The sequence below is a fragment of the Tenrec ecaudatus genome, chromosome 10, assembly GCF_050624435.1.
Source record: "Tenrec ecaudatus isolate mTenEca1 chromosome 10, mTenEca1.hap1, whole genome shotgun sequence".
NCBI classification, from domain to species: Eukaryota; Metazoa; Chordata; class Mammalia; order Afrosoricida; family Tenrecidae; genus Tenrec; species Tenrec ecaudatus.
The window spans coordinates 20,976,551-20,990,620 of NC_134539.1; the positions used below are offsets into that span (position 1 = coordinate 20,976,551).

At 42.8% G+C, this 14,070-nt stretch overlaps 1 protein-coding gene across 1 annotated transcript; it reads left to right on the forward strand.

Moving 5' to 3' along the window:
• The first annotated feature begins 3,837 nt into the window (after positions 1 to 3,837).
• LOC142458948 (interferon omega-1-like) lies at positions 3,838 to 4,422 on the forward strand. The gene has a single exon (XM_075559994.1). It carries the CDS (start codon positions 3,838 to 3,840, stop codon positions 4,420 to 4,422), a length of 585 nt encoding a protein of 194 aa, XP_075416109.1.
• Positions 4,423 to 14,070: the final 9,648 nt, after the last annotated feature.

Consider the following 14,070-nt stretch of genomic DNA (forward strand, 5'->3'; position numbering starts at 1 on the left):
TTAGGGTGCTGCGGGTTAGGCTTTGGCCTGCTCGCTGGAGGGTGATAGTTGAAACCCATCAGCCACTGTTATGGAGAAAGATGAGGCTGTCTGCTTTCATACAGACATAAATCTAGGAACTCCTGCATATGAAATCACCGATTCAGAATTGACCCGAGGGTTTTAGTAGTTGATGGGCAAATCAAGGCAATATAGTTCACCAATGAAATCATTCATGAGCTTTTAGATTTTTTAAAATGGGAAAATATCTAATTCCTTATATTTCTTGAAACTATTTTTGTCTTAGAATTCTTTGTTATCTATAATCTAGAACCCCCAGAATCCTTTGGCATTGGTAATGCCTCAGAGTTCTTTGTTATTTCACCCTCCCTATGGATTTAATACCCCGATTCTTCCTCCATTCATACATCTCATGTCAATTCTGGCCTTCGCTTCCTTGAATGTCTTTTTTAGGCAAGCCATCATTTTCACCATCTCTAAGGTTTTTATCTTGGATCTGTGATAGGTTGGAAATAGTTCATCCCACAAGATTTCTAGTTCAATTAAAAAAAGGTTGAACTTGCTGCTGCTTGCAATTTTGAGTCAACTCTGAAAATCTGGCTCATAGCAACCCTACAGGACACAGCCAGATTGCTCCAAGAGAGCAGATGGGCAAGCCTTTTCTCCTGCGGAGCTCCTGATGGGTTTGAACCACTGACCTGTGGACGAAGAACTGAGTGCTGGACTGTTGCATGGCTAGGGCTCCTAAACGTTTGATAAACTGGCATCACCCATATAGAGTTGTTGAGCGAACTGAACCCACATTTCTAGAATGTTGTAGGGCAATAGCTGGTCCACAATTAGCATGCAATAAAATTCATGTTAGCATGCTTCATTATTCTTATAAATTTATAGGAGAATCTGTGAAGGCCCCTTACTTCCCTTTCTTTGACTTTTTGCATGAGCATATGGGATTTGTTAGCTAAGAAAAGGGTACCATACAAGACCCTGCCCGAAGGGGGGTGTGTTCTGGCAACTCGGGTCCTGGTTGTTAGTCTCTCACGAGGTGGTACTTGTGACATATCCTTCCTCCCCTCAGAGCTGATCACAGCTTCATTCCATGAAGAAAGCTCAAGTACTGGTCTTGCAAAACCACAGGCTGTCCATTGGTCCCTTTGAGTCTCTAGCACAGCTGTTCTCAACATGTGGGTCACGACCCCTCTGGGGGTTGAGCGACCCTTTCACAGGGGTCACCCGATTTGTAACAGTAGCAAAATGACAGTGATGAATTAGCAAGGATAATCATTTTATGTGTGTGTGTGGTGGGGGTCCCCACCACGTGAGGCACTATGTTAAAGGGTCATTGGGGAAGGTGCATTGGAAAGGTGAGAACCATCCTGCCGCCTTTGCTCACTGCAGCGTCAGCTCTGCTCACCCCTCTGGCATAGCCCCGGGTCCTCAATTTTGTGTATTGAATGCTTGTGCCGGGATGGTTTCCTGCCGTCAGCTTCTTTCACTTTCGAGACTCAGACCTTCTGCTGTTTCCTTTTTGCCTGCAACCAACTGCCAACTTTTGCTTTCCAGGAAACTTGAAATGAGAAACCAAAATCTAGCGTCTTGAAAATGACAGAGAAAAACAGTACATCCATCAATCTTTCTTTTACTTCCTTTCATTCGTATTAACCGCAAGATGACGTAGAAATGCAAGAGCAGCAACCCTGACCTTGTGGAGTCCACCATGACCTTTACTTCAGAAGTCAGAAAAGTTTGCAAGTGTCCAATTAGTCCCAGGCATATGCTTTCCTTGAGTTTTAAGTATTGTTATAAACTATTAAGGAAAAGAAGACTATTTCTCCCTGACACCATACCTCCTGGCCCGGCACTCTGAGTGGGGAGAGGTGGGGAACAAAAAAGCCCCAAGGGATTAGGCTGAGAAGATCAGCAACTGCAGGCCAGGACATCCATGACCGAAGTTCCACAAGGAGACACCGTCATCGTTGAATCCCTCGTCCAGCTCATAAAACGTTAGCCTAACGTGTGCTCAATAGTTTAAGAAAAGGAATGGGATAATAGAAGCTATGTTTGGCAAAATAAAAATGACTTCACAGTGGGTAAAAAGAGATGCCAAGAAGGGTCTTGGGGAGGAGACGAGCCAGTCAAGGTGTGATGTAGCAAGGATGAAAACTACAACTTTCCTCTAGTTCCTAAATGCTTCCCCCATCCACCCACTATCATGATCCCAATTCTCCCTTGCAAGTCTGGCTAGACCAGAGGACGTACACTAATGCAGATAGAAACTGGAAACACAGGGAATCCAGGGCGGATGATCCCTTCCGGACCAGTGGTGTGAGTGGCGATACTGGGAGCGTAGAGGGAGGGAGGGTTGGAAAGGGGAAACGGATTACAAGGATCTACATGTGATCTCCTCCCTGGGGGACAGACAACAGAAAAGTGGTGAAAGGAGACATCAGACAGGGCAAGATATGAGCAAATAATAATTGATAAATTATCAAGGACTCATGGGGGAGGGGGAAGTGGAGAGGGAGGAGAAAAAATGAGGACCTGATGCCAGGGGCTTAAGTGGAGCACAAATGTTTTGAGAATAATGAGGGCAATGACTGTATAAATGTGCTTTACATAATTGATTTATGTATGGATTATGATAAGAGTTGTATGACCCCCTAATTAAAAAAAAAAGAGAGATCACAAACACTTTATGTCAGTATCTGAAGGATGTGGACACATTTGATACCTGAGTACATGGGTCAGGAAAGAATAAGGTCTCCATTGAGAATGACGGTCCTTCATACCAACATTCAAGGGACATGGGTGGGGATTCTGGAGGATTACCACGTTTGACATGGAAACGAAGTCCTCCAAGTAAAGGAGTTATGGAGTCACAGGGAAGTGGTGAGTTATGCTCACAGAGTGAGCCCGGGGAGTTCTGCCTGGGAGCACTGTCATTCTAGACAAGAGCGTGCTAACCACTGGGACGACTGTCCTGTGAATGAGGGAGTTTGTGGGGAAAGGCTAAAACTGAAAGGGTCTTTGAATTCAAAAGTCCACACCCATAAACACCTAAAGAGAGCAAAGACCCTGCGATGGGCTTGGCACAGGCAGGGGAGACCTCGAGATATCTAGTAGAACACAGGGAAATAAAGGCCAATGGTTTAGAAATCATACCCTGGTGGTCCTAGTGAAGCACAATCACATGGGCCTACATGAATGTTTCTCAAAGGAAGACAACAGTGGGATATTGTCACTCATGAAACATCATAAACCTCCGCTGGGAACAAAGCAGTATAAAATCTAGTCCTTGGTTAGAAAGCAGTTATTTGCTACTGATGATAAGTAATGCTTACTGGCATATAAAAATCTATAGGACTAAAGGAGCCTGACTTTATATGTGAAGTGAGGAGGGCAAAAACAGAGCCAAAAGAAGGGCTGTAAGTTTCTTCCTGGCACAATATTTATATATTTTGTGAAGAACAATATTTATATATTTATATAAAAGTTTAAGTTGTGTGAATGGATTAAACATACATGCTCGAAGATAAAAGTGTTTCTCATTTCATTGATAAATATCCACTTGGATTATACCATCTAAAGTTTATTGGGAAAATTAAACTTGTATTACAAAAATAAAGTGTTTAGATTGATGACATCTGCTCAGGCTACATACGAAACCAAGTGAAAACCAAAATATGGAACCAAATTTTAGGGGCATGTTAAGAAAATGAAATTCGTCTGTTCCCTATTTAAATGTGATGGTAGAAAGAACGTCTTCAGACACTCTAGGGTGCAAGGCTCAACCAGACAACCAGCTCAGTCCGGCCAGCAGCATCCTCAGCTTTCCCCATGGCCCTCCTGCTCTCTCTGCTGACAGCCCTGGTGGTGCTCAGCTGTGGCCCTGTTCCATCTCTGGGCTGTGATCTGCCTCAGAACCACTTCCTGGCAAGTAAGAACACCTCGGCGCTTCTCAATCAAATGAGGAAACTCTCCCCCTTCTTGTGTGTGAAGGACAGAAAGGACTTCAGATTCCCTCAGGAGATGGGTGGCAGCCAGCTCCAGAAAGCCCAGGCCATCTCCATCCTCCATGAGATGCTGGAGCAGATCTTCAACCTCTTCCACTCAGAGCGCGCCTCTGCTGCCTGGAACACCACCCTCCTGGCCCAGCTCCACCGTGAGCTCCATCTTCAGCTGGAAGACCTGGAGACCTGCTTGGTACAGCTGATGGGAGAGGAAGAATCTGCCTTGGAAATGGAGGACCCAACGCTGGCTGTGAAGAGGTACTTCAGGAGAATTCGCTCCTATCTGGAAGAGAAGGCATACAGTGACTGTGCTTGGGAAGTTGTCAGAGTGGAAATCAGAAGAGCCTTTTCTTCATCAGCAAACTTGCAGGAGGGATTGAGAAGAAAGGATGGAGCCCTGGGTTCATCTTAACTCGACTCTCAAAGACTGATATCCATACCATACTTATATACATGCTTCTGGTCATTTCAAAAGACTCTTCTGCTTTAGTCACTGAATTTATTGAATTGAACTGAACAATTACTTTGTCAGTAGTATTCAGCAGATATATGTTAAAAGCTGTCATCTGCAGACATATCAGCCTCTAATAGATGACCATCTATCTATTTATTTATTTATTTATCTATTTATTATTTATCTATTTATTTATGTTTATTGATTCACTTTGGCTTGTATTTGCAATATCATGTTTACCTTTACATTGTATTACATTTTATAAAGCATACTCACCTTTCTATTTATTAATTTTGTATTTTCCTTCATTAAAATCTTATGAAAGAAAACTTCTTGACTCTGTTAACTTTAAAAACAAAATCCCACTTCTGGTTTTAAAACCAGACTTAGAGGATGAAGGGTTAAAATCAATGGGTTCATTCATAGATTTATATAATATGTATAAACTGAGAATCTCCATGGCAGATTGAATAAAAGTTGCCATTAAACCCCCCCAAGGGAATTAGGCACATTTCTTCTCTGTTGGAACTTTGAGTTTTTTAAGGAAAAAACATGAAAACAGTATTAACAATACATTAGCCACCACAAAGAGAATTAAAAGAAAATAATGTTCATCAACCGGAAACGTTAGGGACACCTGATGCAGGAAAGAGAAAGCTAGTCGGTGTCCTCCATATGGTGGGTGCCTGGGAGACATGCAAGTTCAGAAATCTTACTGGCACTTGGGTGCGCGTGGCTAGCGTCACCCACCAATACCAGGGGTAGAAGAACAAGCAAGCTATTTTTCATTGTAATGGCGTCCTAAGAATGGATGTGGTTCCCAAAAAGAAGGATAAAAGGTTCACAGGTTCAACAATTCTCCGTGTGCTGTGTACATGTGCTATTTCAATGTGCTTCAAAGCATTCTTTTGCTTAGCTTTTGCTTGATCCTAAAGCTGTTTTTCTATGTTCAACTTTGACTTTAATGGGCAATTTGAGTTCAGGAAGGATTACCTGAGTCTCTAAAAGTTGAAAGGTTGATAGACAACGGGGCAGAACAAAGAGAGAGGTTTTTGAAAGCACTCATGACCTCATTTTATTATAAATGTTGAACTGTTTACTTTAAAATTGTTGGATTTTAAAGAATTACGTAAACTTGCTTACATTGTTCAATTGCTACATCAAATTGTCAGGATATCATTATCACGTGGGATGAAATGAATCATAGTTTTTCTGTTGAAGTTAATGAAAATATTACATTCTTGTAAGTGACTTTTTCATTTGGCAAATGGGATTGCAGAGAAGAAGCAGTCATTAAGCAAAAGAATGTCCACCCTCCCCCCCGCCCACACACACACAGAATGGATGTGGTTATTTATGGATGGAATGGACAAGGAGAAGTGACCTAAAATTGAACTTTGGCACCAGCAATATGGAAAGGTAGGAAGAGGAGACTCTGCCAAGCACACGAAGGTCGAAGAGCCAGTGCAGTGCAAAGGGCACATAGGGAAGGAGAGGGGTGAGAGACGAATGGAAGGGTAAGAAAACACAGAGCTCTGAGGCCGGGAAAGGATAGACTGGTCCCAGTGGTTCTACGCCCACACCACATCAGTCCTTGGCCATCCATTCACTTGGGACTCATGCTGATGATCCATTAGAGCTGAGTAGAAGTGCTTCTTAGGGTTCAGGACGCTACAAATCTTTATGGGAGCAGACAGCTTAATTTTTCTCATGAACATTGGAAGGTGGGTTTGAACTGGCCACCGTGTGGTTAGCAGCCCGATGCTTACCCTACGGTGCCACCAGACCTCTAAAAAGAATGGATCTAAAAGGGATCCTTAGCAGACTGTGGCATAGTAGAAACTAGATGGAAGACAGTCGCATAGGAAACACAAAAGGGTAACGAGAGATACTGTGTCTGGAAAATTACTTGGGGAAGTCTGTTTCATGGGAAATGGAGGAGTGAAAGGAGCTGGTCCCTCGGGTGTCTATACATAGTATAAAAACTATGTCCTTTGTTTTTGTGATGGGTTTTCCAAGGAGAAGTCGCAAAGAATAGCTGAATTGGAATACACCATGGATAGTTTCGATGTTTGATGTATTTAAAGGAATGGCTCATTTATTTGGCTAAGCAATAATTGATCATTGCTTTAAATACTAATACATTGTAAGTGAACGCCAATACTAAACCATTTGCTTGCTCGTACCAATTCTGTAACTCAGTCTAATTCACAATCACGTTTCATTGTATGTGTTTGCTGCCACATTTATCACATCAGTCATGTGCATGTGCATGCGCATGACTTCATAATATCTAATCACTGATGATTCCTCTAGATTATGGCTACAGTCTTTGAACGGACACCGGATTTGAATTTCTCTTATGGCATGACATTGGACAGCTCCTTCCACATGTCTCCAAATGCTAACATTTCTAGGATGTAGTGGCAGGTGCCCCGCCCCCCTCTCCCCATCCACATTTGATTTTTTATTTCATGAATCTAGCTTTTACATTCAATTCTGACTTCACCAAGAGTTAAAAGCAAACAAACAGCATTATGATCTTCCTTGAGGTTGCCCAGCAAAACACTTCTAGACCTACCCCCTCAAGTCCCAGGAGGCCCTTAGAGGTGAGGTCGAAGACATGGCCTATGAGGAGGTGCTCTGCACTCCTATAAAATAATGACATAGCTTTTATGATATATATAGACATGAGTCTGGGGGAATGTGTATTAGAATGGACCTTAAGGATCCATTCCTTTTTACCATTAGGTAAAAAGAACGTAAAGTTGGACCACAACAAAAGAAAGTGGGATGGGGGTGTGGGGAAATGTTGTAAAATTGATTGTGGTAATGACTGTACAACTAACTCTTCTTGACGTGATTGAACTATTACATTGTGTGATATGTGAATTAGGTGCAAATAAAATTGTTTAAAAAATAAACAAAACAAAACATACTTGCCACCAAGCCGACAGGGTAGAACTGCCCCTGTGGGATTCTGGACTGTGACTCTTTATGGGAGTAGAGGGACTCTTCTTTCTTCAATGGGGTGGCTGACGGTTTTGAACGACTGACCTTGCAATTAGCAGCCCCATGCATAACTTCTATTCCATCAGGGCTTGTCACATCAAATTTATGGACCCAGTAAGCCAAGGATCTGGATTTAATGTTTCAGCTCAAAATGTCCTTGGTTCATTGGCCGAAACATAACCCAAAGGTTACCAGGCCAACACTTAACCCACTATTTCCCCGGGGCTCCACATAAAGTGTCCTCCAGGAAGACTTCTTTACAGTGTTGGAAAGCTAGGAGGTTACTTTAAAGACTAAGGTGTGCCTGACCCAAACCCTGGTATTTTCAATCACCTCATATGCATGAGAAGGTTGGACATTGAATGAGGGAGACAGAAGAAGAATCGAAGCGTTTGAATTGTGATGCTGGTGAAGAATATTGAAGGTGTCATGAACTGCCAAAAGAGCAAACCAATCTGTCTTGGAAGAAGTACAACCAGAATGCCCCATAGAGGCAAAGATGGCGAGCCTTCATTTCCTGCACTTTGGACCTGCCAGGAGAGAGTCCCGCTTGGTAAGCATGTGGAGGGGCGGTGTGCAAGAGGAAGGGCCTTCATTAGATGGATGGACGTCGTGGCTGCAGTCATGGACTCAAACATAGTAATTGTGAGAACAGCACAGGGCTGGGCCGTATTTCATTCTGCTATTCGTTGGCTTGCTGTTGAGTCACAACTAACTCTATGGCACCTAACAACAACAACAACAACAACAGCAATTCTTAGGAGCATTGAAATGCTAAAACTACTCTTCTTTTTTATGCACAAATGGGAGAATTCTAGGTCAAGTGAAAAATGAGTCTAACTTGAATCACCAAAACAGAATCATACCCCTCAATCAAATTCCAGACATGAGCCAGTTTACAGAAGGGTTCTGCCCAAGACGTAAACACAGATATTCTGCTCATCTTGGGCTTGCCTGGTATAAGGGCATTGGACTAAAGATTGCAGACGTTTGCAGTTGCCCTATAAATTTTGGACCTGCCAGCTTCCAAAATCATGAGTCTGTATCTTAAAATCCCTCTCAGTATCAGAATCTACATAACAATATACAGAGATATTGTTAGTTCTGCTTTTCTGGAGAACCCTAACGGGTCCTATGGGCTTCCCTTCAAAGTGAAAATAGGCCATCTGGTTAGTCAGAATATGAAACCTGTTTATTCAGACATGTACATGTTGGAAAAGGTGTAGCAAGGTTTGGGTGGAACAAAGGACAGAGTTTCACTGGCCAATAGACCATGTAACTTTTATCTAGGTAAGAGTGTTAGTAAGTGTGCATTGTTTTAGTGACATTGAGCTCAAGTTAAACTAGAATATAAGCTTTATGCTAAATAAGGTATACTTTCCTAAGGGATCACAGCATATTCTTTTAATTACTTGACTCTAAATAACAGAAAGGTATTTCTCTCAGGTGAACATGGTAAGTTATCAAGTTGCATGAAAATATGTGGGAACAAAAATGGATTTCATTGGATTGAGAATTAAAGTTATAGTCGGTATTTTAGTCTGTGTAGACTTTTTTTGGTGACAGGTCCTAATCCACTTGTACAATTTGTGAGTGAGGTACGGGTAGAGGAGAATGAGGTTGGGAAACAATAAGGAGGAAATCAATATATTTTTAGAGTAAATAGTGAGATAACAGGAAAGAAACCCTGAAATCTGCAGCACAGAAAGGCTGCAATGAAGAATCATCTTCTCCTAGGTGGTGTAGGGGGGAAAATTATTTATGAATAAATAAAATAATCAAAATGACCTAAATGTCCCTAGTGAAATGGATTCTGCTAGAGATTGGGCTCCAAGGAAATTTGTGCCTAGAAGCAACAGCACGGGCCCACCAGTGAAATCTCGAACACTCTTGCTTATAACACCCTTGCTCCTGGACATTCTGCGACAGTTTTCTTGCAGGGTGCTGCAACCTACACCTTGAGATGTTCAACTTCTTCCTTCCGTGCTTCTCATTTCAAATCATATAAGTCCACTTGGCCAGAGCATTTAGGAGAGGGGTATTTTTTTAATCATCTTACTCATTTTAGCTCCCTAATTTCTCTCCGACTCACAAGGAGTAGACTGTCGTACTCCTCTTTCTCTACCAGGCAGGGCATGGCTCCTTCAAGGCTGTCAAACCATTGTCTCGGAAGGTATGTTAATTCCTTCTCAAGTCCACGCAGCGTCTTTCTCCTGCTCTCATCCATCCTTATAAGGGGTGATGGTGCACTAGGAGCTGTTATAATAGAACAAACAAATACATGAAACTTTCTATAATGAATGGTATACCAGCTAAGAGTCCAAATCTCAATGCTCTCAGATGAACTCCATTTCTATCTCACATCTGGTATGGGTCCACATGAATTTCTGTTAGAGTAATACATTTTCCCCTAGTGAGGTATGTCTTATTGGATATGAGGTTTGTATTGAAACTTGTAATAGAATGCTTTGAAATAACCCGCATCTTAGCACACTTGTCTACAGCAAATGTTCCATGCTCGATGGCTTAGAGAAACCCTGCTCTTTCTTTGTTCTACTCAAGCATCACTGCAAGCATCTGCCAGGCACACATCTCCAAGTCATTGTCCAAGGGCTGGATGATCAGGTTCTCTTGTCTCCCGCTCAGGCATTAAGGGGAAAACCCAATGTGACCATTTCCGTGCGATGGTTTCTTCCCTGCATCCTAGCCATCTAACTCTGGCTACTCACAAAGGAATCCTTGCTATATGCTGGCTGCATTCTACCTCCCCATTATGATTCAAGCATACAGTCCAAAGAAATGAAAAAAATTGACACCAGAACCTAATTATCGGCTAGGAGACAAACCTGTCCAGTGGTCACCTATGTTAACCAACAACAGAACAAGTGGGTTTTCAACAGAAGAACTGGAAGTGCAATACACTTCATAATACTAGAGATGTGAATGATTTACACAATTTGTATCTATCGCTTTCATATTTTTCAAATTAATAAATGTTTAAAAAGCTGAGCAAAAAAAAGTTCTATCAGAATCACACAAGTTAAAGGTTTCTGTTTTAGTCAGCAAGTAAAAACCTGGACTAGGACTGCAGGCACAGAGATGTAGGTCAGAGAAGGATTGCCTACGATGACCAGAATGATCACTTACAAGAAAGACCTCCTCTTGGATTTCTGCTTATATATCATTCCTTATTTTGGTGTGCCCTAACTGTACCATGATATAAACCACCTTTCCATCAGAAAGGTAGACAGCTACTTTATCTTTACTCCAAGAAGTAGCTGATTAAAGTGGGTCATCCAGGCAGAATGGAGAAGCTGAGAAATAAAAATAAAAGCACATCTTCTTAGCAGGAATACATTAGCAAGACAGTCTCATGTCCAGAGAGAGATTCAGCTCACATGTCTAAGACCATGCGACTTGGAGTAGCCTATGGCGCCTTGTCCCATGTTAGGATAATATGGGATTTATTACTTTCTTTCTTCAAAGGCTGTATTTTAAAATGTCTTCATTTCTTTCTTTCCTCTAATGCTGCACTTAAAATGTCAGCATTCATTCAGCACTTATACAGTCTCTGTTATGTGCCAGTGACCATGCCTCTACCACCAAGGAGGCCCTACTCTACTTGGAAGAAAGATAAGCGTCCCTTCCAGTACAGGGTGCTCTGAGACATGATAAAGCTGTGTTCTGAGGAGCAGATACTTTGGGAAACTTCAGATTACGCAGGTTTTCTGTGAAGGGTACAACTCTAAATGAAAAAATAAAAACAAGATATTAGGATATTTACGGAAGAGGGTATGTACTGGCCAAGAAAATAGTACGTGAGCTTGGGTTTGCTGTGGTCCAAAATGTACGGTCTGTGTGTACTTGGAGAGCAGGGAAATTGCACCGTGGGACAAAGATCGGCATTGAAGGTGTTTACTTGGGGGTGGGGGTGGGGTTGGGTTCTGGGGTCAACACTTGAGGGAGGAGAAGGCAGGAAGACTGAGCAGAGGAAGAAATTGAACTATAGTGAAGCCACACACGGGCCTTAGCCCTTCACAGAGGGAGCTCTGAAACTGGCATGGTCCTCCAGACATGGAGTGAAAGGCTGATACCTTCATAAGTCCACATGATCCAGTCGTTGGCTATGTGCACCCCCAAGAGAAGGGTGAGAAATTTGGGGCGAAAGGACTCACTTCAATAAAGGAGGAAATTCCAAGAAAGGGCTTGAAATAGGAAGGCAGACTTATTTATTGATTTTAAGGTATACGTTCATGTGATTGTCAAGGTGGACAAGTCCAAAATCCAAAGTCCAGGAGGCCACAGGTATGGCAGAGAATATGCAGACATATATCCAAGGATATTGTACGGCACGCAGGCGGCAAAGTCCTGCAAACGTCTTAGCCATCACCATAGACCTTGGGGGAATGACTCAGTGGACTTGGGGATTTAGGACCAGTCTCTGGGGACAACCAATTTGGTGAGGAGTGGCCGAGGTCTTCAAATCTCCTAAAGGGCCACTCAGATGCCACTAAGGTTCTCTCCTTTCCTGGAGCAAAGAAATGCAAAGAAAATCAGAGACTCAAGGGAACGATTTGTCTGCAGGCCTACTGGACCACATGAAACACAACTTCTACTACTCAGAAACCATAAAGACTAGGGCGGAGGAGGCCCACCCACATTGTGGGGGGAGGGCTGTTTTACTTAAAGCCAATTACTTTAAATGTTAATCACTAACGGATACTGTCACAGTACTAGACTAGTGCTTGACCACATCCTGAGCATCAAAGCTTAGGCAGCTTGACCCCTAAGGTAAGCCCCGCACAACTCTTTCTTTTGATTGACTGCATCCAGGTCCCTCGAACTTAGAATCGTTTAGGTGTGGATAAATGACAATTTCCTTCATTCTTGCACTTCTACCTTGCAAATAATTTCTACACTGGAATACATCTGGAAAACATTTTACTCAAAGTAAAATCCCACAGAAAACAAGGACTTAAAGAGAGAAAAAATCGGAGTCAGACAGTTTCTGGCTTATATGACTATGTTGTTCTTGGTGATATTCACAAAACTGGATACTAAACACTACAAGCCAAGTTTGGGGCAAATAGTGACCAACCGGATTTTGGATATATTTTGCTTGAGGTTTCTATGCAGCAGTGAACTATCTAGGAGGCATTTTGATAATGAGAGCATAACGTTTAAGGGACAAGTTCATTCTTGTTGCATAAATATGGGGGTCATTTTTGCATCTGGATCATTGGTATCTGGGCATAGTTGATTATCTTGAGAGGTGGGGCAAAGGAAATTAGGGAGAAAGCCATAGAGAATTCTTGCCGCATCATTTAGTGAAGAAGGTTATTTTACCTTTGAAACCTTGTTGTCTTTATCTGGGGAAAGGCAAGAATTACAGAGAGCATCTTGCAGGGTTGTCTTGAGAATTCGGTCATATGGCAAGGGGAGTATTTGGTCCTCGAAAGTCCCTGGTAGAGGGAAGAACAAACACAATCAGAGTCGAAGGACCATGAACAGAAGAATGACCTTTATTTGCAGTCAAGCACGGACATTTTTTTCTCCTCCTTCAGCTTCAAGGTTTCCTTTTGAACTTTAAGAAAAGCAGGTCAACGGGAGGTCCTGCTTGTGAAGTTGCTCCAACTCAGCCTCTGTGTCCACGCCCCCTTTCCACCATGGCCTCCTCTCAACTTCTGCTCATCCCTCTAACCAAACAGGGAAGCAGCAGACAACACTTAGTACACGGACTAATACCCTCACTGAATGAATTGAAAAGGAACCAAGGTAGATTTAGGAAAACCACCAAGCCTTGGCTGATTCAGTTTCTCTGGCTCCCAGGTGGCCCATGGTGATGTCTGAGAGCCCCAATTGCCAGCAGCTTCTAGAAACCTGAACGCTCCTTCCTACAGGACCAGGGCACTCTCCCCTCCGATCAGCACCCTCCGGCCATCCCACGTAAGCGCAGGCTAGCTCGGCCCTGGTCCTCCTCTCCCCCCAACCCCACCCCTCCTCCCTGGCATCGCTCTTGTTAAATGATTGGAAATTCATTATTCTAATTCGGAACATTCGCACGGCTCAAAATCAAGATAGAAACATATGCTGAAAAAACTCTGACTGGGTCCTCCATGCTGATCTCCTTGCATCCCCTCCCCTCGAATTCCTTGCACAACCATCAACATTTATTTCTTACCTATGAATTCTTATAGATAGTGTATGAATTCACAAGAAAATGTAACATTTTGCATCTTCAACCCGGATATGTCTCACTCCACACCTACTGTTGGTACCTTTTTACTCAGCAAAGGAGAGCCAGGTCATTCTTTTTGCCCGCTTTCCTTTGGGTCCTCTAATGAGAAGAACTGAGGTGGCTGCTTGTCTTTTGAAAATGCGAACAACATCGCTATAAATAGCACAATACACACTTGTACAAATATTCGATCAGGACACACGTCTAGACCTAGAGTGGAAGAACCCAAGACTAGCTGCATCTGTCGTTCTGTCATTGCACGCGCACAAGCTGCCTCCCCAGGATGGTGCCAATTTCCAGTGCTCAGGAAAGTTATAAGAGTATCCCTCCCAAGAATCAGCCAGGGTGCAGTATAG